At 40.9% G+C, this 21,432-nt stretch overlaps 1 protein-coding gene across 2 annotated transcripts in view; it reads left to right on the forward strand.

The window, feature by feature from the left end:
* The first annotated feature begins 1,266 nt into the window (after nt 1–1,266).
* The window catches only part of chst11 (carbohydrate sulfotransferase 11), a 63,233-nt gene continuing 43,067 nt past the window's right edge, over nt 1,267–21,432 (forward strand). The window contains exon 1 of one of the 2 annotated variants that reach the window (XM_023349839.1): nt 1,267–1,517. In XM_023349839.1, coding sequence (XP_023205607.1) covers nt 1,400–1,517 — 118 coding nt within the window. In that variant the 5' untranslated portion in view covers nt 1,267–1,399. The remainder of the gene's footprint in view (nt 1,518–21,432) is intronic. The other variant, XM_023349840.1, reaches the window with a different exon arrangement.

Raw genomic sequence — 21,432 nt, forward strand, 5'->3', positions numbered from 1 at the left:
CATTAGTTTTGTTATCTGCCACTACTGGTTTCTGGAATCTTTTAGTCAAGATCCAAATCTCCTGAATTGGAACAGAGACAGACCAGTTAATCAAGAGCTTTGTGGATTTTTTAAAATCTTTTATTTTTGGCTTAACTCTTTTTTTTCCTCTTGACAGGCAAAGGTCATGTTATCGTAGATGAAGCTTGGACTTATTATTACTTGATCCTACTGGAATTCATTTAGTTCAGGTCCTTGCTGTAAATACTACCAACGCTGCAGGTATAGAACTATGTTGTTTTTTTTTAACTTAGCATAAGTCTGTTAAGTCGATTGATCCAAATAGCAATAAAGTTTCTAAAGACAACATAGAGATATCTACAAAATGTTAATGCCAACTTAAGTGACAAAAATTGTGAGTAGTAGCAGCACATTCCAGGCCAGGTTGCCAGGCGACGGCTGCTGTGTCAGCTCGGTCCTCCTGGTTGTGTCCAGTATCATCCTCTTGTTGCTCTAGTCTGTCTCTGAAAAACATCCTGGCAGTATTCTGACAGCAGCTTGACTCGCTGCTTTTTAAGTAATAAGCCAAACTAAAAAAAAGGAAAAGGCTAAAACCAACCTGATGATGAGAGTTGCCTTGGATTAGAAGTAAGTGAAACATTGATCAACTTATTTGATGTATACTTGCTTGATGTCAAAATGGGATGCTTTTTGTTGGTTTCATAGTTGGTGACTGTATTATGAAAAGCACTTTGAACCACCTTGATGCTGAAATGTTCTGAACTTGACTCAGACAATAGTTCACGTTTTTCTTTTTCTTTCATTTTAAGACGCCTTCCTGAAGCTCACATCCTGTTTGCTGTTTTTCTATTTCTAAATAATCCTATTAATTGTAACTTTCAGAACTTTGGCATGTAAATGTACTGTTTTATTTCACTTTATATCTTTACGACTTAAGTAACCATTTTATCTATTTAGAAGTTTGTAGAGGTAGATATGTTCAACTAATAAGGAAAAAAAAATTCTGCAAAACAGAAGAGCTGAACGAGCAGGACCTCAGAGAGAGAGAGAGAGAGAGAGAGAGAGAGAGAGAGAGAGAGAGAGAGAGAGAGAGAAAGAGAGAGAGAGAAAGAAAGAGAGAGAGAGAGAGAGAGAGAGGAGAGAGAAAGAGAGAGAGAGAGAGAGAGAGAGAGAGAGAGAGAGAGAGAGAGAGAGAGAGCCCACATGTGGACGAGCTCATTTCCTCAGAGCAGGGGGGTGGGTGGGGGGGCGGACACCCGTCCAGCAGCGCCGCTGTGGTACACTCCGAGCTGGATGCGTTTGGCTCATTGACCGGCGAACAGTCCTCATCAGTACCAAGCAGAGCCCCCGGAGCTTCCCCTTGGTCCCCCCTCCCGCAGCCCGCAGCCTCTCCGTCCTGATGAAGCAGACTCTGGGCGAGCTGATGAGGATGAGCAGGATATGCCGGATGCTTTTTGCCACTTGTTTGGGATCCTTTATTTTGGTCATCTTTTATTTTCAAAGTATGTTCCAGCCAGGTAGGAGCTTCATGTCTTCTTTCTGTTACTCTCCTGTGTGTTTACAGCTGTCCGTGTGTGAGGGTGTTGGGGGGCACGTGAGTGTGTGTGTGGCCTCTTGGCACGCTGACACGTCGATGCTCTGGTTGTCTCTGGTTGTACAGTAAAGCAAGCGGGGTGAGTAATTATCCCGCTTGAAGGCGCAGATCGCGGAGCAGTTGGTGTGGCGCATCCACGGCGCTCGTTGCGCTGTCTTGTTGCGCTTTTGTTTGCCCTTTTCGTTGCTGTAGCGATGGGGACGGCGCGCTGTGATGTGGCCGGACTTGCTGCCTCTCATCAGACAAGTGGCATGGGGGTCATGCTTGCGCCGGGCAGCGGAGGACAGCGGTGAAGGAGGGAGGCTTTGTCCTCGGTATAATGAGAGAGAGAGAAAAGAAAACGTGTCTTGGCGAAGGGAAGCGCTGCGGGGAGCAGCGGCGGAGCTGTGGCACCGCGTGGGCACCGGATGTGACCAAAGGAGCGCAGACTGAGCGCGGATCACCACAGAGAGTCTGTCTGGGCTTTAACTATCCCCGGGGAGCATTTAGGGATCGTCTGTTCATTCTGATGTGGAAAAACCATCACAACAAAGGGAATCCTCCCCGCAGCAGCCCGGAGTGGGGGAGCGGGGGGCGGGGGGTTCGTCTCTGGGGTGATTTGTTAGAATCGGGTTTAAATTGGGAGCTCTGGTTTGTTCTTAGGTTGAATCCACGCCCCAGTACGAAGGAGGTACAGCGCGGCGGCGTGGCTGTGGCTGTGAGCCGAATGGAAGAAGGCGCTCGGGCGCGCAGAGCTGCGGCGCACACGGCCGCACAGTTACTCTTCCTTACTGCTGGAAATCAGTTGAAAAGACTTTATTGTGGATTTTTAAAGAAATACAGTTAAGTCTAAGTCTAAAAAAATCAAAAAGCTGTGCAGGTCGCAAACGTTGTAACTGTAAAAGCTGAAAGAAAACCAGAAACCACTTAGGAACAGGCAGAGGAAGGTTCTGCTCACACGAGACAGTCTGATAGAAAACCATGGCTGAGTATCACTCTGAAACCTGATGGTGGTGGCAGCATCATGGGGGAGGAGGGGGGGGGGGCGGAGGGGGGCGGGGCTAAATACAGAGTGATCCTGAAGAATTACCGGCTGACTGAACACCTTACATGTCAAACATAGAGCCACAGCTACAGAGCATTTCCATGTGTCATAATGGCCCAGTCAAAGTCCAGACAAATGTGGCTCTTTGGACTCCTCATGTCGGCTCCTGATACGATTTTTCAAAACCCTAAACCTGAACGGTGTTAATGAATGGAGAAAATTATTCAATTCAGCGATTTCTCTTGGTGTTTCATGACATTTCTTTACAGAAAGTCTCTAATATTGTCTGCAAACATTAAATTGATTTATTTTCATCAAAACCCAAAATGGGTTTAGTGTCTTTTTTTAAATAAAAAGTTGACGGCCCTTTGATCTAAAACCTTTAAACTTCCCATAAAAAAACAAGTTTTTGCATTTTGTACATTTGAAAACATGAAAGTTTGGATTTTTTTTCAAAGCTTGATCCAGTTTATTATTATTATTATTATTATTATTATTATTATTATTATTATTATTATTATTATTATTATTATTATTATTATTATTATTATTATTGTTGTTGTTGTTGTTGTGTTTGACACATTTTATTTTGGAGACTTTATAAAGTTTGCTGAACTCCCTCAAATCCCTGTTTCCCTTTCTTGTCTCCTTCCTTCCTTCCTTCCTTCCTTCCTTCCTTCCTTCCTTCCTTCCTTCCTTCCTTCCTTCCTTCCTTCCTTCCTGCCTTCCTTCCTTCCTTCCTTCCTTCCTTCCTTCCTTCCTTCCTTCCTTCCTTCCTTCCTTCCTTCCTTCCTTCCTTCCTTCCTTCCTTCCTTCCTTCCTTCCTTCCTTCCTTCCTTCCTTCCTTCCTTCCTTCCTTCCTTCCTTCCTATCTTTTGTCCTACCTCCTTTCCTCCGTTGTGTTCTTCCTTCCTTGTTGTGTCCTGCCATTCCTCCTTGTCATGTCTCTTACCGTCTCATGTCCTTTCCCTCCTCCCGTTTGATTGTCTGAATGCATTTTGTTGCATTGAGAACGTTTCCCATATAGTTTTCACCAGCAGAGTGTTTCCTTCTCCTGCTGCTTTCAGAGCGACGTTGTGATTCAATGTGAGATGAAACATGACATGCAGCAGAGAACAGAGGGACATTTCAGGCTCCACAGTGTGAGACGGAGCAGATTTGCTCCCACAGATCCAGGGAGATCCAGTGTGTGCAGATCTACCAGTTTTTTTTATGACTCAACCGTTCTGCCGCTGGCAGCAACAGTCATTTATTATTTCTAATCCCCTGAAGGAAAATCACCATGATGCTGTACTTTGGGAGAATTACAGTCACTGGGGATGACTGTTACTGACTGGTAAAACAGATTTTTTGTGGTTGAGAAGCTCAATTTCATATTATTAAGACATTTAAAACACTATTTCCTTACTTAAACTATAAAAAAGGGCTTGTTATAACAGCATAAATTACTGCAGTCATGTCCTGGTCTGTTGACTTTTGGTTTTCTTTTGGCTGGTTTTCATTTTTTAATGTGGCTATAGCACATAAAGTAGGAAAATGTGCTGTGGCTTTTTGATCAAGGTGATTGGCTGATCACCAATCTCAGCCAATCACACAAAAAAATCGACTCACACTATACATCTCTAATATTAGCTATACAGATGTAAATGATCTAATCTTAGCATAAATGAGAATAGTGTAACTCCTTTAATTTCTCTTGGATTCAAACAGAAAAGAAACATGCAGCACATTTTGGTCCCTTTTACGTCTGTGGAATAAAAAAACAAAACAGATTGTCCTCATACTGGTGTCTAGTTTTTACTATGTAGAGCAAAAATATTTAGATGTAAATAAATTTAACTGAATTTGTTGCTTTTACAGGATAAGTGCATTTATTTAGAATTAAATTTGATCCATTTGTAGAACCACTCTCTTTTTTTTTTGTCTAAAAAGTTGTTAATATGGTGACAAAGTTGCCCAGTTGGTAGCTGTTGAGGTGACTGTTGTTAACCGGGCATGTGCAGACGTGACCTGGTGGGCGAGTCAGCGATCTCACTTAATATATGAAGTCATCTCAAGTATTGCTTTAAAGCAGTTTTTTGTGATTGTAATAGTCCACTCATTAATATTGCTGCAACGGTTGCAATTCCTCATAATGTGCAGCTAATGTGCAAAAAAGTTTCAATTATGGCTCCCTGCTGCGTTCCCACCAATCACTGCTGCTCTTGTAAAAGAAAAAAAACCCTCTGATTCCGGTCAGCAGCTGGTATCTCTGCTGCTCAGCTGTAAAGAAAATGGTCCGGCTATTTAAAGACAATGGTCAGTGGATTCTTTGTCACCGGGCGACTCACGGCAAAAACGCAGACAAAGTTTCTCCGTCCGCCCTGTCTGGGCAGAACTGCTGTCGAGTGATGGCCACGCTGTGGTCCGAGTCAGAGGTTAGTGACGGTTCTGTTTAATTCTAATAAAAACACTCTGAAATCCTTTTCAGGTTTCTGACTGAAATAAGCCCAGCACACACACAGGAGCAACTGAAAATAATTTCATAACCGTGCTCCATAGCAGCTACCTTCAGCAGTGAGACGTTTCCTTTGTTAAACATCTTTACATTGTCCTCCAGGGGAGAATTGATTCTAAAATTGAACTTAGACTCTATTAAGTTGCTCTTGAAGACCCCTGGATCTGGCTCTCAGGGGTGTGCCAATCTTTACAGACATTGCATCAGCATCGACACACACAAACACACACATTTTGTACACACAGGACACAAAGCTGATGTCTTACTCAGCGATGACAGGGTGCTCCGCTCTGATTCAAAAGGAGCCGTCCTCAGCAGGATGTTTGCGCAGGAGTCTGGATTTAAACCAGGCACCATGTGTTTATGCTTTATTATACTGGTGGCACTGAGACCATTGAGGAGTGTGTGTGTTTAGTGATGTTTACTTCCCCTAAAACACTTGTTCCTGCCTCTGTCATTGCCTATTTGCCTTTTTCGAGAAAAGACTTAATCACCCAGCAATCTTCTCCATCCTGACTCCACTCCGTCCTTCACTCTCGCTTTTCGCCTTCGTCTGGGGGACAAACACACAGCAGCACCACTGCTGTCCATCAGATGAAGAGTCTTGCAGAGTCTCTATGGTTGAGGTATGTTTGGCCGGCCTGGGAATCCTCCTTGGCCCCCCAGTGTAAACTCTCACCTCTCTCCCAGGATTTCAGGGGTCATGACCTCTTGTAGAAAACACAGGCAGGTTGGGCAGGCGGGGGACAGAAATGCCAGTTGGCTCATTTAAAAGCAATTGGGACTTTTTATGGTCAGTGCTATAGAACAATCTCTTTTTTGTCACTCCTAAATGTTTGTTTATGGTGAATTCAACGTTAGCTGATATTACTAGCTGGGAATATGAAGGTTTGAAGCTTCAGACTCTGTTATAGTTTTTATGTTGAGGTAAAAAAAAACATAGGCAGATAGATACTGTTTTTTAAGTTGAGCTAGCACTCAGTTACAAAAGCACTGGAGGAACCTCCAACACTTTGAAATGAATCTAAAATGGCCAACAACACAATATTTTGACTTACTTATAGATTCTTCATCATTGAACTTGGACTACAAAATGATTGCAAGAAGTAAAATTAGCCAGAAATCAATGACAGCAAATATTATAACATAACAATAATATTAATAACATAATAAGGAATGGAGAAAACTGAACGGATTGAAAAAATATGACCCAAAAGAACATGAAGATATTTATTCAGCACAAGGAGAAACTAAATGAAACTTTTACAAGAGTCTCCAATCCCGAGCTGGCATTGGAAATAAGTCCAAACATTTTCAGAAAACCTAAAATATTCTGCTCCCGTTTACAATCCAAAAGAAAGGGAATCTGGACAGGCATTAACTGGACTATGTGACTGGCAGAATGAGAAAGCGTGCGTTACAAAGCAATGGCATCTGACAGCCGTCTTTCTTGCTTTCTTTTAAACACTGATTAATGAATGTGAAATGCAAAATGCTCGTTAGGCCCAATGAGCCGGTTCAGTTTCAGAAGACAAGCTGCAGGTGGCTGATGTATCTCCTCTGGCGTGGCCGATCAGTGGAACAGAAGGGATTTGTGTTAAAAGGAGATTTTCACGCCTGCTGTTATACTTCATCAGACTGGGCCCGCTTGTTTAGTTTAGCTGCTGCTTGCTGACAGCTGTGAGAGAGGACCTGTGTTCTGTCCCGTGTCTCTGCGCTCCCACTGGGCTTAAGGTCACTTTGTGGCTGTGATGGATCTTTTCTGCCTCATCAGTCGAGTCTCTGGTCCTTTAAGGTATTGTAGCTCCAGAGAGCAGCACAGCTAATAAGGCAGTTAGCTCTGCGGGTTGCTTGTTTTGTGTCTTTGTGAAGGGCCCCTGGGGTATTTTTGAACCATGGTGTGTGTGTGGGTGTGTGTGTGTGTGTGTGTGTGTATGTGAGAAAAAGAGAGAGAGAAAGCAATGGCAGCTCAACTTACCTCGTCTTTTTTTCATCTTGTGCCTACAAACCTGCCGCAAAATAAAAACTCACATTTCCCTTTCTCCCCAAAAGCCTCTGCGCCTCCAGAGCGGTCAGCTGCAGACCTGACTGACCGCACTTTGTCTGTGCAAACAAGGAACTTTTTAGATGGAAATACAACAAGATATTCCAGGTGGAGTAAAGAAATGGGGGGGAGACTTAAAAAACAGCAAAATTCTCCAATCTGGAATTTCTAAAGGAAACTTGAAATTCCTCACCTCTTTTGGTCGGCGGTGTCAGAGTCAGCTGGAGCTAATGCAAGGAAAGTTGCAACAATTCAACTCCAGTGTAAGAACCTGTGATATCAAGATTCAGATTCAGTCGTTTCTTAAGCGTCGATTTACAACAAAGATCATATAAACTAAAGACACAAAATATGGTTTCAACTATTGTATCGGGTTCTGGTGTTTCCTGACTGACCAATCAGTTTTATTTGAGGTCTGACCTCCCAGGTCTCACTCAGATCCTCACTGTAACCCAACAAAACAAGAGAGTAATGTCCTCCTTTCTGTTTCACTGAGGTGAATCCAACAGAAAATGAAGGAATTCAACTATTGAGAATAATAATTTTTAATAACTGGGAAACAAAAAATTTGCTGATATTGTAGATTTTGCTGTTTCAATTTTTTTTGTGTGGATGGCAATTATAGTAAATTATAGCACACTGTTTCCCAGAGGAATAGTACTACGTATATGTGACCGGCATAATAATTTATTTTTAGCTTTTATTTTTAGAGCAGGTTTTGATTTGTGAGACTCTGACTGTATAAAATGTAAGAAATATTACAAAAACAAAATGTTCAAATATGCTTTTTCAAAATGCCTGACTTAAAGGTGTATTCTCTACAGAAAGAGTTCATTTGTTTCTGTGAAACTAAAAATCCTTTACAGTATTTACAGACCACAGAAGAAGATTTAAGGAAGTTGTTTTGTTTTCATAACTGCACTGATTCCTGCACACCTCTCTCTGACAGTTTGAGTCATTGTCCCTGAGCCCAGCTCACTTCCCCGGCCCGTTATGTATCTCTGTGTGTATTGTGAGAATGAATCCCGGATGTCCTGTTTGTGTAACCTTAGTGCTGCTGCTGTCTTCCTGCCCTGCTCTGCTGCTGAACCCTGGATCAAACATTAAAAAAAAAAACGGCGGTGTCCTACCGTGACTTGAATGACCACATTCAGTTCAGGACTATAACCCACAAATAAAATATAATTGTCCAAGAAAGCCAGTGCCTACAAATTAGCACTTTGCTGTTAGACGTAAACTGGAGTGACTCATGTGATGTGAAAAAAAGTGTCTCCATTGCAGCTTTGCTAATTACACAAAGTTTGATAATGCTGAAAAGTCACCTCATCCCAGCTCCAAAACGTTTTGTCAAGCTTTGTCTAAACTGGTGTGTTTCTATACGGAGCCCTTCAGGGGACATGGGAAATTTTTTTCTTTTGCGTTTCTTTTGCGCAATAATCTACTGATCTGATGTATATCTAGCTTAATTTTGTCACATGACTGCAGTAACTGATCTAGTTATAAATAATGTTAAAAGGAAATTCATTTCAGGTCCTGTCAAATCTTTGAAGAATGTGTTCCTTTCATGCTTGGCTGTTCTGAATAGAGCATGTCTATTGGAATCAGCAGTGTGGAATTCAGGGTTCTATTGTGTTTCTTGTCTGTGATATTTCCGTCTTGTTTTAAATTTCTTCACATCAAACTATCAACTAACCATCTGCGATTATGATATTGATCCTCTGTGACTAACCCCAAGGGGTTGAAAAATGAGAAAGAACTTTATTCATGGATAGTTGCTGCTATGTGTCAATGTCAGTTGCAATGTTTGGTTTGCATAGCATGTGAGAGCGGCAACACTCGCACAATTTTTCCACGTCGAAAGGAATTAGTGGCAGCCTTGTGTAGTTTGTGTGTGTTACAGTGTTAATGTATTAGAGGGTGATATTGGGGTGATATCAGTAGTGATAGGTGTCACCACTGAAACAAATGATTGCTCAGATGAGGCTAATAGCTCATATTTTGAAATTTGTAAATATTGTCAGGAAGCTGGTTTTATGGGTCATCTAGTTGTAAATGTTCCTTTGCTGTGAACATTTAATAGGCAGCATATCACCCACCTCTGGTGCAGTCTGAATCCTTCCTCATCTTCTTTTCGCTGAGTGTCCCGGATTCTGTTCATTTGTCTCTCAGCGTCGCTCAGACACATCTGGACTTTGGTGCAGGCAGCTGCTAAGGAAGGCTCCATTGTTAGGCTGAGCCGGTGGCCATCTGTGTGAGCATCTGGACTTCATTACACAGGCGATGAAAGAGCTCGGCCTCAAGAACTCATACAAACATGCACTGTTTGGCCCTGAGACCTGGAGTGACCTGTGAAAGCAGGTAACTAAGTCCTTCACCGGGCCGCATGAAGAAGAAATCATTGTCTGGCCTTGTGGAAGACATTCCACCACCAAACACAGAACTCTTTCTACCAACGCCAGACACTGTGACACATTTCCTCAGCTTGGACCAGCAAACAGGCTTATTCTAAGTGGAAAAAAGAGGCAGAGAAGTGAGCAAAGTGGCCCTAAGGTTATATTCCCTTCTACTTCTGCAATCCTGATAACTTCAAGTCTGCGTCATCAGTGAGCCGGTCCTGCCTGGGGGCATTAAGAGACACACTCACTGGATGTCTCACAGCGGAGTCATATTAGTGGACTTCAGCAAGGGAAATCTGCAGTCACCCCCGCTTTCTTCTCCCGTCTGAGAAACCCACATGTGTCTGGAGAATAGGAGCCTACTGTCTGTGGTTCTCCTTACCTAACGACGACGTGTATGACTGCAACGAGACTCTAAAATTAAACTGCATGCAGATGTGAAACGTGCTGAAACACTGATGAAATAACACAAATGATTGTACTTACCAGATGGCCTTCAATTTCTGCTTTTATTTGTTTAAAAAGGTGAAGGAAAATCTATTCATTAAGGGTTTGGATCCCAAACGCTTAATGAATGAGTCATGTCTAACTGCAACCAAATACATTTGGAATCCAACTATTCTTTAAATGTGTTCATGCTGTTAATAGATTTCTAACCAGGCTGTTGCATTTACGATAGGAAAAGTCCTTGTCAGACGCCTCGCCTGAGCATCTGCCTGCCACGGAAACAGCAACTCAGCTCAGTCAGATTGCTAAATGGATGTTTTGACTGCAACCCATCCGACTTATGTTCAGTCGTTTTCCCTGAGGCAAGGACTGAATTGTGCCAAGCAGATCTACCCCCCCCCCCCCCCCCCCCCCAAGTGTGCATGTGACTGGATTAATCCCAGTTCAGCACTAAACAGAAACACTGTTAACATGCGTTAGACTTCATGTTCTGCAGTGACATCTGGATATCTGGACAGTTTTCCAGTTTTCCATGTCAGTTCATTGTGCAGAGGCAGATAATGAACTTAAACACATAAAGGACAGGCTGAGTTCACACAGAAAGAATCTGGCCAGGATTCAAACTCAGGACTTTCTTGAGCATCACACTCACACATGAGCTACTGAAAATGTCTTTAAACATAGCTGATTTATTTATTTTTGATAGAAGTAGACAAAACTACATACTAATAGTTTTTATGTGTGATGTTTTCAGATCTGCACTTTTTAGAATAACTCAAGTATAAGATGCTGATATTTGGTTAGTTAGTCAATCAGCTGCAGCAGCTAATCTGCTTCAGCTCATTAGTGAACATGCTTAAAGCTCTTCTGGAAGAGCATGACATTAATAAAATGATGTTTCAAAGTCTGTTTCAAAACTGTAACTTTTTAAAATTTTGGTGCACATTGATACTGGAAATCCGTTCATGGCCAGAGCCTCATCTCCAACCTCATAGAAAGCTAAAGGTGGAAATCTGTGATTGATTTAAAGTCTCTGATATTTGACAGTTATGTAGAGTAAAGAAGAGGAGTTCCTGCTGGCTGCCTTGAAATGAAAATCTTCTATTTGCTTGGAATTAGATGCATGCCAGTAAAAACACCCTTTATAGCTTCAATATAACAATAAAATCAAACAACAAAAATAAATTTGGTTGTTGATTTTTTTGTTGTTTTTTTTGCGTAGTTACGTTTTGTTTTTTTTCCTCTCTAGATAACTGTACGGGCAGTTATAGGGACTTTTATTGTACAGTAAATGGGTAGAAAGTAGGTATTAGAGAGAAAGGGAAGACGGAAAATGGCCCGAGGCCGGGAATTGAAACCGGGATGACCACAGTTTAACCAACTGACCAACTCAGCTGCAATCTCGACTTTGGGAGCAATAAGTTAAAGAAAGAATCAGAGGATGGCTACCTGAGAATGCTACAGCCATTCAAAGAAGGTCAATGCTAAACAGTGCAAACTGTATGTGTGAGCAAATAAAGAGGGTGACGGTGTATTAGTGTCCCTGTCTGCCAGATGTACTGTAGACTGTGTGGTGTAAAAGAGTTGAATCATGGCTTTAATTAAGTGACGTTAGGCTGAACTGTGTCTCATTAAAACGCTGGTGGAGGAACATTTAAAAGCTCCTGCCACCGACTCTTTAAATACAACCACTGGGAGGGGTTTCCACCTCTCCACCTCTTCTTTTGCCCTTCTGTGGATTTTGAACATGGTCAGACTTCAGCTGGTGACCAATTCCCTTGACCTTTCATGGCTCCGTGGTATTTACACAAAAATGTATAGCAGGATGTAATTGCTTTTACTTACAAATGAAATGATCGTTGGTCATTAGCCAATCATCGTTGGGCTGACGGACCGGTCCACCATGTCATGTCTGCATGTTTCCAGTCAACAATAGTCACCCCACTGTTACCAACTCAGAGACTTTCCTGGTATATTTAGCAATATTTCCGACAAAAAGAATCAGCAACTGCCAAAATCAGAATTGGCAGGTCAGCCTTCTTTAAAGATCCAACCAGTGACTGAAATCACTGAAGTGCATCCCTAGTAGAATATGTTGATTATTAACAGCTATAAATGATTTATAAACATTAAATGTATTTTTTTATTTTGGTGCTACATTTAAATGAAAAACTGTGTGCTAAATTTTGCAGAAGTTATTTTACAGTTAAAAGTGCATCTCTTTCAGCTCACATTGGTGGTGGAAAATGTTCTCCAAATTGTTCTTAGCTACAGTGTGTGTGACGTTGTGCATGATTGTTTGTCCTGTGTGTTTCTGGGTTGTCCTGTTATAGATTATAACCCAACTAGGATGTATTTCATCCAATGGGGATCCAGACGGGGACCAGCCCCTCCACAGCTCACCAAGCATAGGCTGGTTTAGACGATGGATTGTTAATTAATAAGTTAAATATTTATTCAGCTGCTTTTTAATGTTTCACCTGCTTTTCACCTAAGCTTTTGGAGTTTTAATGTTGGACACCATTACTTGAGTTTTTGGAAAGTTACAAAAATGTTTCTGTTTTCCGAAGGTGAAGTGAAGTCATGTTTTCTCTTTCCACCCCTGGCCAGCAGATTGTCTGATCCTAGGCTGTGGATGCTCCCAGCAAAACGAGCAAGTTTGTTCTCCCAACATGAAAGGGTTAATCCCCCCCCCCCCCGATAATACTATTAGTTAGGAATCTGGTCATTGCTTGAAAAATCTTATAATAAAACAATGTCAGCATTTACAAGACTTCACATTTTCTATTTCATTTAACATGCTTTTCCACAGTACGACAATTTTTAGAAGAGCTAATGGAACAAAAGAAAATTGTTCCATTGATTGAGGCTGAAAAAAAAAATCTTTTTAGCTTTCTGATACTCTGGAAGATCAATGTCTGCACAAACTGCTCAGGCTGTTTTAATGTGATGGAGACAAACAGATGCTGCTGGTTGCATGACAAGTAATGAAAGACTTACTCTGTCTTCCTTAGAGAGCCTAAAGACATCAGGCTGCTGATAAATGAGTTTTGGTCGGAATCTTGTGACTTCTCCAATATCTGTTAAAAAGGCCTGGCATGACTGAGTTCCATTAACACCAGCAGTGCAGTTGTTTCTAAAGACTTGATGCTACCACATCATTAAACAAATTCAAATGAGTTCGAGTTTACTATGACGGACTGTTCTTTATTGTGTAGAGCCATTTCAGCCAACCTATAATCCATTTGGTATGAATGCTTTCCAGACACATTCATTAGAGTCTTGACTTGGACTTGAGAATATAACACTAAGTAAAAGATAAAAAATTCTCGACATTTGCCACCAAATTAAGAAATGGAAGTACCTTTTTTTTCTCGTGTTGCCTTTTTCTTCCATATATCCCTTTTCCATCATTTTTCCATCTGGCATTAGAAGAGTTTCCCCAGCTTTGGTTGTGTTGCCAGCATGGCTGGTTTGGCTCGTAGGCCCGGTGGTTCTGCTGCAGACTCCATGGTGCAGCATGGCGTTACAGAGCCTGCTCAGCTGGCCTCGCAGATGGATTCTCAAAGAGTCCTCTCATGGTCCTAAAGCGAGGTCAAAGCGGACATGTTGGCAGTGCCGAGCAAACAAAACTTTCCATATTTTCCTCAGTCAGCAGAAAGCAGTCATCCCTGCGCTCTCATGCACAGGACTCTCTGCAAACCGTAAAGACAGAGCTGCTCAGTGATTTGATAAGGCTGTGCAGATGACTTCATTTTCTCTGACAGCAGGCTTATTCCACATGATCAAACTTCATATGTATTCTGTCATTTTCATTTTTTATGTACAAGCAAAGAAATAAACATCTGGGTGAGAAGAATTGTGCTGATGACGTGTAATATTGACACTGCAGTTTCTTTACCAGGACACTAGTTAGGACGGTCTCTACAGGGCCTGGTTCTTAACTAGTTGTATAGAACTGGTATGGTTTTCCACAGCTGCTTGACTCCATGTCACTAAGTCAATAAGGGCGTATTCACACATTAAAGTCCTTTGGTCCACTTATTTCTACCGCTCCAAAAGCGGACTTTATCTTTTTTGTTTGGTGCTGTTTGCCTTCACATTGTGCTTTCTTTGAAAGCAGACTATAATTTGTAAACAAAACAATGTGGGTGATGGCCATGGCTGAATGCTGAATGACCCCTGACCCACAACATGCTGGCAGCAGTATCACTGAGCAGAATACAGAAGATCAGGTATGACGTGAGTCCAATTAGCACATGTAGCTCTAAAATGAACAAGTCCATATATTTCTTGTAGTCGGTTTGCATCGAGTTTGGTCTCCAAGGTGAACTGTACCAGAATTTGTTGGGAAGTGGACCGGGACCTCCTCAAAGTGGATCTGGGACTGGTTGTTTGGTTCGCTTGAGTGTATTTACACCTGTACAAAACGTCCAGACCAATGGTGGAAACCAACGCTGGTTTGTGTCAGGTATTAATACACCCTAAAAATCTGTTTTCCAGTAAATGTTTGATTGAGTTGTTGTATTTAGCTCCTGTAGTTTCTGTTCTCTTCACCACGTCATTCTCCCATTTTGCACCCAGACGTTGCCATTTTGTCCCTTTCTATTTCTTTTTTTTCACCTGTAAACAAACCAATTTGCAGCCATCTGCTTAAATTATTTCCGTTTGTTTCTTTTGGTTTGTCTTTGTGATTAACTATGGAGACAAAGGATCTTATATAATGTAAGACTCAGTATTACAACCTATTACAATTTCAGTTTGGTTCCTATCCCTATTTGGGTCAGTTGATTTATATGAAATATTATTAAATATTGCCATCAAAATGATCTTCCACCAGTAGATATCATTTATTAAAGTCATATATTACACTAGAGTATGAGACGCCTGTGACCTCTGATCAGTATTTACCAGCAATGCTGCAGCAGGTCTTGTGATATTAAATACTGACTTTGCACATGAACAGAATTAGAAACTATCTTTAGAGACTCAGCTGTAAAAAGTAAGAGTCAGCACAGATCTATGATATATTCAAACATAGCGCTGATGGCATAAGATGAGGTCTCTTTATTCCAGAGCCAGTCTGTCTTTCATTAAAACTGAAGGTAAGTGGTTTCATCATAAATTGGAGTAAAGATTAAACTAACCAACCTGTTATATATATATATATATATATATATATATATATATATATATATATATATATATATATATATATATATATATATATATATATATATATATATATATATATATATATATATATATATAAAAATTCCCTTCTCACCCACCGTGGGTGGTTCTTATCCTCTGAGCTCGGGTCCTCTACCAGAGGCCTGGGAGCTTGAGGGTTCTGCGCAGTATCTTGGCTGTGCCAAGGACTGCACATTTCTGGACTGAGATGTCTGATGTTGTTCCTGGGATCAACATCAGACAAGCTGACTGGATAGCTCAATAGATAAGACATCAGTATATAACCCGAGAGGGCGGGGGTTCAAATCCAGTCTGGGTCCTTAGGCAAGACCCTTCAAGCTACTGCCTACCTCATATCATGAGAGATACTAAAATGCATAACATGCCGGCTCAGACGTCGCCCGGCCAAACAAGGTCTGCATCAGGTGTACTGGAACAAGACGGAAATGGGCGAGATATATATATATATGTAGCTTTATTTAACCAGGTAAACCCTGTTGAGATCTAGATCTCTGCAAAAAAAATTGCAATACATAGCAACCTGGTTACAAGATAAAAACAATTAATACATATGCACAAGCATAAAACAATAAAAACAAAACACGGTGCTCACAACATTTTGGCCGGTTCTGGCCTAGCTTCCTGAGAAGGCACCAGTTAGCACAGTAGTCAGTGTGTTGAGACATCACTAGAGTAGAATAAGTGGGGGTGGTTTCCTACACTGCAGACTCCTGAGCAAGTTCACTAGAGACCAGGGTTTTTAGGCTGCTAGCATTTGCGGCAAAGTGCGGTTTAGCAATTCTGTCCATGCTAGCTGTGCTAGTGACTAAGACAAGATGCTAACAAATGTGTATGTCCACCCAGTAATCACTTTACCTTTGTTTTAAAACCCTAGAACTCAGTCACCTGGCAGCATGATGCCATTGCTTCTACTGTAAATACTTTATGACCAGTCATGGCAGAAAGACGAGGAAAAATATTTTGAATGCTGTTTTATTACATATTTCCTAATTGCCTAAAATTGGTTTTGGCAATTTAAAACTTTGCAAAATCTGGGCATCGGAAGTCGACAAAACTTGGATTGGAGAAGCCTTGGGTCTGAACCACAAGTGTGTTTCATGCATTCATCATTATTCATCTGGGGGAAAAAAAACAACATTTTGCTGCATTATTCCAAAGCATGCTGCAATAACCAGCTCTGCACCACCCACCTAGTGATGGAGCAGAAAAGCTGTTGCAGCCTGTGCTATGGAGAAGCACTTCATTCCTAATCTGCACTTTGAGGAAATATTCAGCTTCAGCATTCATATTGGATTCAAATTGTGCCTGGGAACCACAGTGGGAAAAGGGATTAAGATGTTCATAAAACAGCAATATACCTCTGCAGCATAATCTAATTCCTGGCTGTCACACTGAAGCCTCTTCAGACTCAGCTGGAAGAATCCGACATTATTCCTCAGTTTTTACAGAGGCCTGTAAAGATATTTTCATATAGATAGATAGATAGATAGATAGATAGATAGATAGATAGATAGATAGATAGATAGATAGATAGATAGATAGATAGATAGATAGATAGATAGATAGATAGATAGATAGATAGATAGATAGATAGATAGATAGATAGATAGATAGATAGATAGATTTTATTAACTCGTGTCACAGCAGAGAAATAACAAAATTGCAATAAAGATTTTACAATGACAATCAAATCACAATTTAAAAGAAACTATAAAACAACTGAGCTATATAACATGTATAACAATAGTTCTTTAAAAAGAAGCTGTGATATAGTGAAATAATGTATAAGAAACAACCTGAACGATGTGAAATCATTCCTGGTTCGCATCACTGTTTTGCAAATCCACATGTCTCTACTTTAATCTGGGACTAATTACAGCTGTTCTCTGAAGGCCGGTGAGGTTTGGAATACCCTTCACATTGTAACACACCAGCTTTTAGTTTTAATAGGGTTGGAAGACATGATGCCATCAGAAAATAATGTTCCCACATCACCGTCCTACGTAGATAACATTGTAGCATCTGATGACACAAACCAGAACGAGAAATTCCTGCACATAAACGGCAAAGTTCTCACGTCGGGTTCGCTGCACCTCTGCTTCAGAATCAACATAATTGGCATAGAAATATTACAAAAATGACACATTTTTGTAATATTTTTTCTCGTGGGAAAATGAGATGATTGAAACTGGAAGTGAAACTTCTTATTTTCCAGCCACACAGGAATGTTAACGGTAAACATAAGAAAACTAGATTAGGGAACACTGTCCTCATGAATACACAAAGACGATAGTTTGACTGTAGAACCAGTTTCTTAAAAAAAAAACCCAAAAAACAGGTCTACTAAAACACCGTGTCCATGTGGATGTGGGTGAAAATATTTTCAAAACTTTTCCATTTTAGAAAAAAAAAGTTCTTTTGTGATGGAGACTTTACTGTTGACATTTAAATCCCACATGGTCAGTTGATTTTTATAGATAAAGGATAGTGATGTCACAAAAAAAGAAATTAAACCAGGTCATGATGCAATAGAACACTAAACTCCTTCCAGTTGCTTTACTTTTAGCTTTATTGCTTCAAAAGCAACAACTTAGATAATCATTCTAACAGCTTACCTTAAAGAAATGACAGGGATCACAAACTTTGTCTCATTGTGACACGCTTTTCAAAATGTCATCATGCATGACAAAGAGAAACGGTGACAGCAGCTTTAGAGAACTTTAATAAGCAGACAGTAATCTGAAAACAGAGGAACACACCAGAAACTCTCAGGTGGTCTTTGTCTAATCTGACTTAGATTTTGACAAGAAGAATGGACAACAGTTTTAGCTTCCGGCCTGTTGAGATGGAAGCTAAAAGACTTGCAGCTGTTTACTGCAGTGAAAGTGGGGATGAAGGTGGAAGTGGCCTGAATACAAATGCAAGCAAACTGATCTGGCGTTTGTGGCATAAAGTTCAAGGTGTATGCACAGCACTGTTCATTCTAGGTCAAATTTGTGCATCTTGTAATTTGTGAACACAGGTTGCTTTTTCTTGATTTAGCTGAAAAAATATTGTCAGATCATGTGGCCCATTTCATGTGGAAAGCAAAACGGCTTGGAAACGGAGAATTTGGATCATGTGTTGTTAACAACCCGATGAAGTGGCGGACCTTTCCTCCTCTGTCTGCTGGCCTCTGGCTCCTTCTGTTATTATTCTCCTTCTGCTCTGCACTTTGATCTCTTTTCTTTCCTTCCGTTGCATCCTTGTCCCTCCTCTGCTCCCATCAGTTTGTCGTCAAGGTGCTTTCACCGGGCTGCCCAGAAGAACCTGCAAGTAATCAGTCACTCAGTGCCTGTGGGTGACTATCCGTATCCTCTCCATGCGTATGTGGGAGGACTGCATTCACCTGAAGGTTATGTATCCGTGGGCCTCATGAATCATCACTGATGGTGATTAGGGAATATTTATGATGTCTGGCTCAGCACCTGGTGCTGGCTAATAGAACTGGGGGCCAGGGGCTGTCAGGTACAGAGAATGACAAAGAGTAACTGCAGAGGAAGTGGGGTAACAAATGCAGATGCTTTCACACCTTCCTCCTACGACCAGATTGCTTTTCAGGTGGGATAGGGTTGCCATGGCGAAAGGGGAGTCGGGGCTTGGAGGAGAGCAGTACGATGTCCCTGTTGGTTCTGGGCGAGGGCGTGTGTGTGTGTTTGTGTGTGTGTTGGGTGGGTGTTGGGGGTTCTTCTGAACAGAGTGTAGCAGACATGTGACTTCTGACAGCGAGTGCGTCTGTAGGAGTCTATTCATGCTCCATGTTTTCTGTGTGGGAGTTGGAACTTATTGGAAATGTGAGCAGATGAAGAAGAGATGATGTCCAGCGTTTACTCAGTGCAGTCAGGTAAAAACCCGCAGGGTGACTTTTCAGCTACACTGAGTTGGAGACTTGTTTATTCCAGACTCAGAGTACATTTTTTTTTGTTGCTGTTTCTCAATATGGTTTTTATTGGAGTTTGTTGGCTCCAGCATGTATAATTTCCTCCATTCATACAGAATGGTATGATCCTTTACCTGCAGTTCAAAGCTACCTGGAACAGCACAGCCATGACTCCAGTTCAATCTGGAGAGACTCAGACGGAGAAAGAAAGCGATTAGGAAAGTTTATTGACATGCATGAGTTAAAGTTCTGTGGTGCTCGGGCCCCGGCTGAGGACATCGAGCTGTGATTTGCAAAGCTCGGATGAGCGTTCCCGATGCTGATTAGGAATGTCTTCCACCGGGACTCGACACTGGTGGTGGAGGTCAGTGAAGGATGTGAGCCTGAAGAGCTGGGAGAGTGAAGGTGGAGAAGGGGCGGAGGTGGGTTGAGCGCAGCTAGAAAGCGGAAGATGCCATGGATGGAGGTCCTTATCAACTGGGGCTTGGTCGGTGATTGGATGTGACATGACTTGGTCTAGTGTTGATAGGCCGTCGATGATGAGCGGGACACACCGATTGGATGATGCAGGTGGGGCTAAAGAGTGTTCCAGTTTGAATTTATGCCTTAGCTTCTGTGATGGCTGCAGTTACAGCCACACAAATGTGGTAATATTTACTCTCACCACACGCAATAAGTTCATCTCACTTATATTTGGATTTCTTTAAGTTTAGGATTTAATTTACAGAATAACTGGTTTTGTTTAGAAAGCAACACATCACATTGTATTCTAGAATAAGTGCGCACATTTTAGTTTATATTGTTGTGTTTTGCTTGATTTAATCTTTGTTTTGTTTCTGAGTTTAAGTGCTGGCTGCCCAATCCTTAGGAGAGGTGGAGAAGGGGTGGAGCAAGCCAGCTGAGACTGCAAATTGGTTCACACCATTACTCATCATCCAGAGGGGGGGAATGGGATTTGCTATGTTAGTTTCAGTTAGGTTTCTGTGTATTTTCCCCTTTGTGTTTTGTATGTGGCCTGATCAGCCAGTATTTAAGTCCCCTTTTGTCTCTGTTTGGGAGGTCTGTTTTTTGAGTTAGTCTGAGTTGATGTCTGTTACTTTGACCTCTTTTATGGGCCCAAATTTTGTCATTTTTTCTATTATTTACCCAAGTTTTGTTTTGGGTTAAATAAAACAATTATTTTTGACTTTGAACCGGTGCCTGGCTGTTCCTTAACTGCTCGGTCCATCACAACTTCATATTAATGATCAGATTTTTTTTAAATTTTCCTCACTCATATGGATTTCTTTAAGGTTTAACCCATTTTGTAAAATTCTGATGTTTTTTTCTGGGGACTGTAACACTGAAAAGGTGTGAAAACCTTTTGCAACATGAACCAAAATCCCAAAGTTGCAGGTACTCAGGAGACACGTTATTATTCCCATGTAAATTCATTTCTTTTTACCTGTTCAGGAAGAAATTTAGATGCAATATTTTCATGAAACAAAGTTGTGAAATTGTTTTATTTATTTATTTATTTTGCTTCAGTAATGTATTTTACTGACCTCTTACGTAAACTTTTTCTGTTTTGTTGGTCTAGAAAATCATTTAGTCTGTTACCAGCAACAAGAACAAAAATCCTCTCTGTAAACTGTTTCTTATGTTACTACTATGACATTAATGAAAATATAGGGATTAAAAGAAACTGTGTTTAATACCAAAGAGGACTAGAGCGACAAAACAAATCTGACTTCAATCTCAGAACTCTGACATTTTCGAAATAAAGCAAAATTATGAAAGCTCAAAATTATTCATTTATTTTCTTTAATTTTTTTAGTGGCCATAATCTTCTTCTAATGCCTAAACTTTTCCATGAAAAAAAGAGCTAAATTTTTTATTTAAGACCTCATCCTAAGAAATTACAGAAGTGTCCACCAGAGAGCCAAATGTGTACCATTTGACCTGCAGTCAGGGCCAGTCAAAGCCACAAATGGGCCCTGGGCCACCAGCAGTTCAGGGCCCCCCTGACTTAGAAAGCAGGAAAAAGCATGTGTTTTTTTTGCAATGAGTTGGTACTTCATTTTAATGTCCTTTATGAAGAGGAAGGTCATATTGCTGATCACCTGTAAACACCGATCGCTGCAAAATTTCATATTTGGCTCTTTGGTTGTCTGACATACCGCTACTCAATATTTATTAGAATTTATAATTCTTGTGACCAACAATAATTTTTATAGACTTTTTTACGGTCTAGTTGAAACTGATATAAGAGCTTATTATTGTAGCTTATTACTATTCTAACTTCTAACTCTAAGAAC

Source organism: Xiphophorus maculatus, chromosome 17 (genome assembly GCF_002775205.1).
Source record: "Xiphophorus maculatus strain JP 163 A chromosome 17, X_maculatus-5.0-male, whole genome shotgun sequence".
In the NCBI taxonomy this organism is placed as follows: Eukaryota; Metazoa; Chordata; class Actinopteri; order Cyprinodontiformes; family Poeciliidae; genus Xiphophorus; species Xiphophorus maculatus.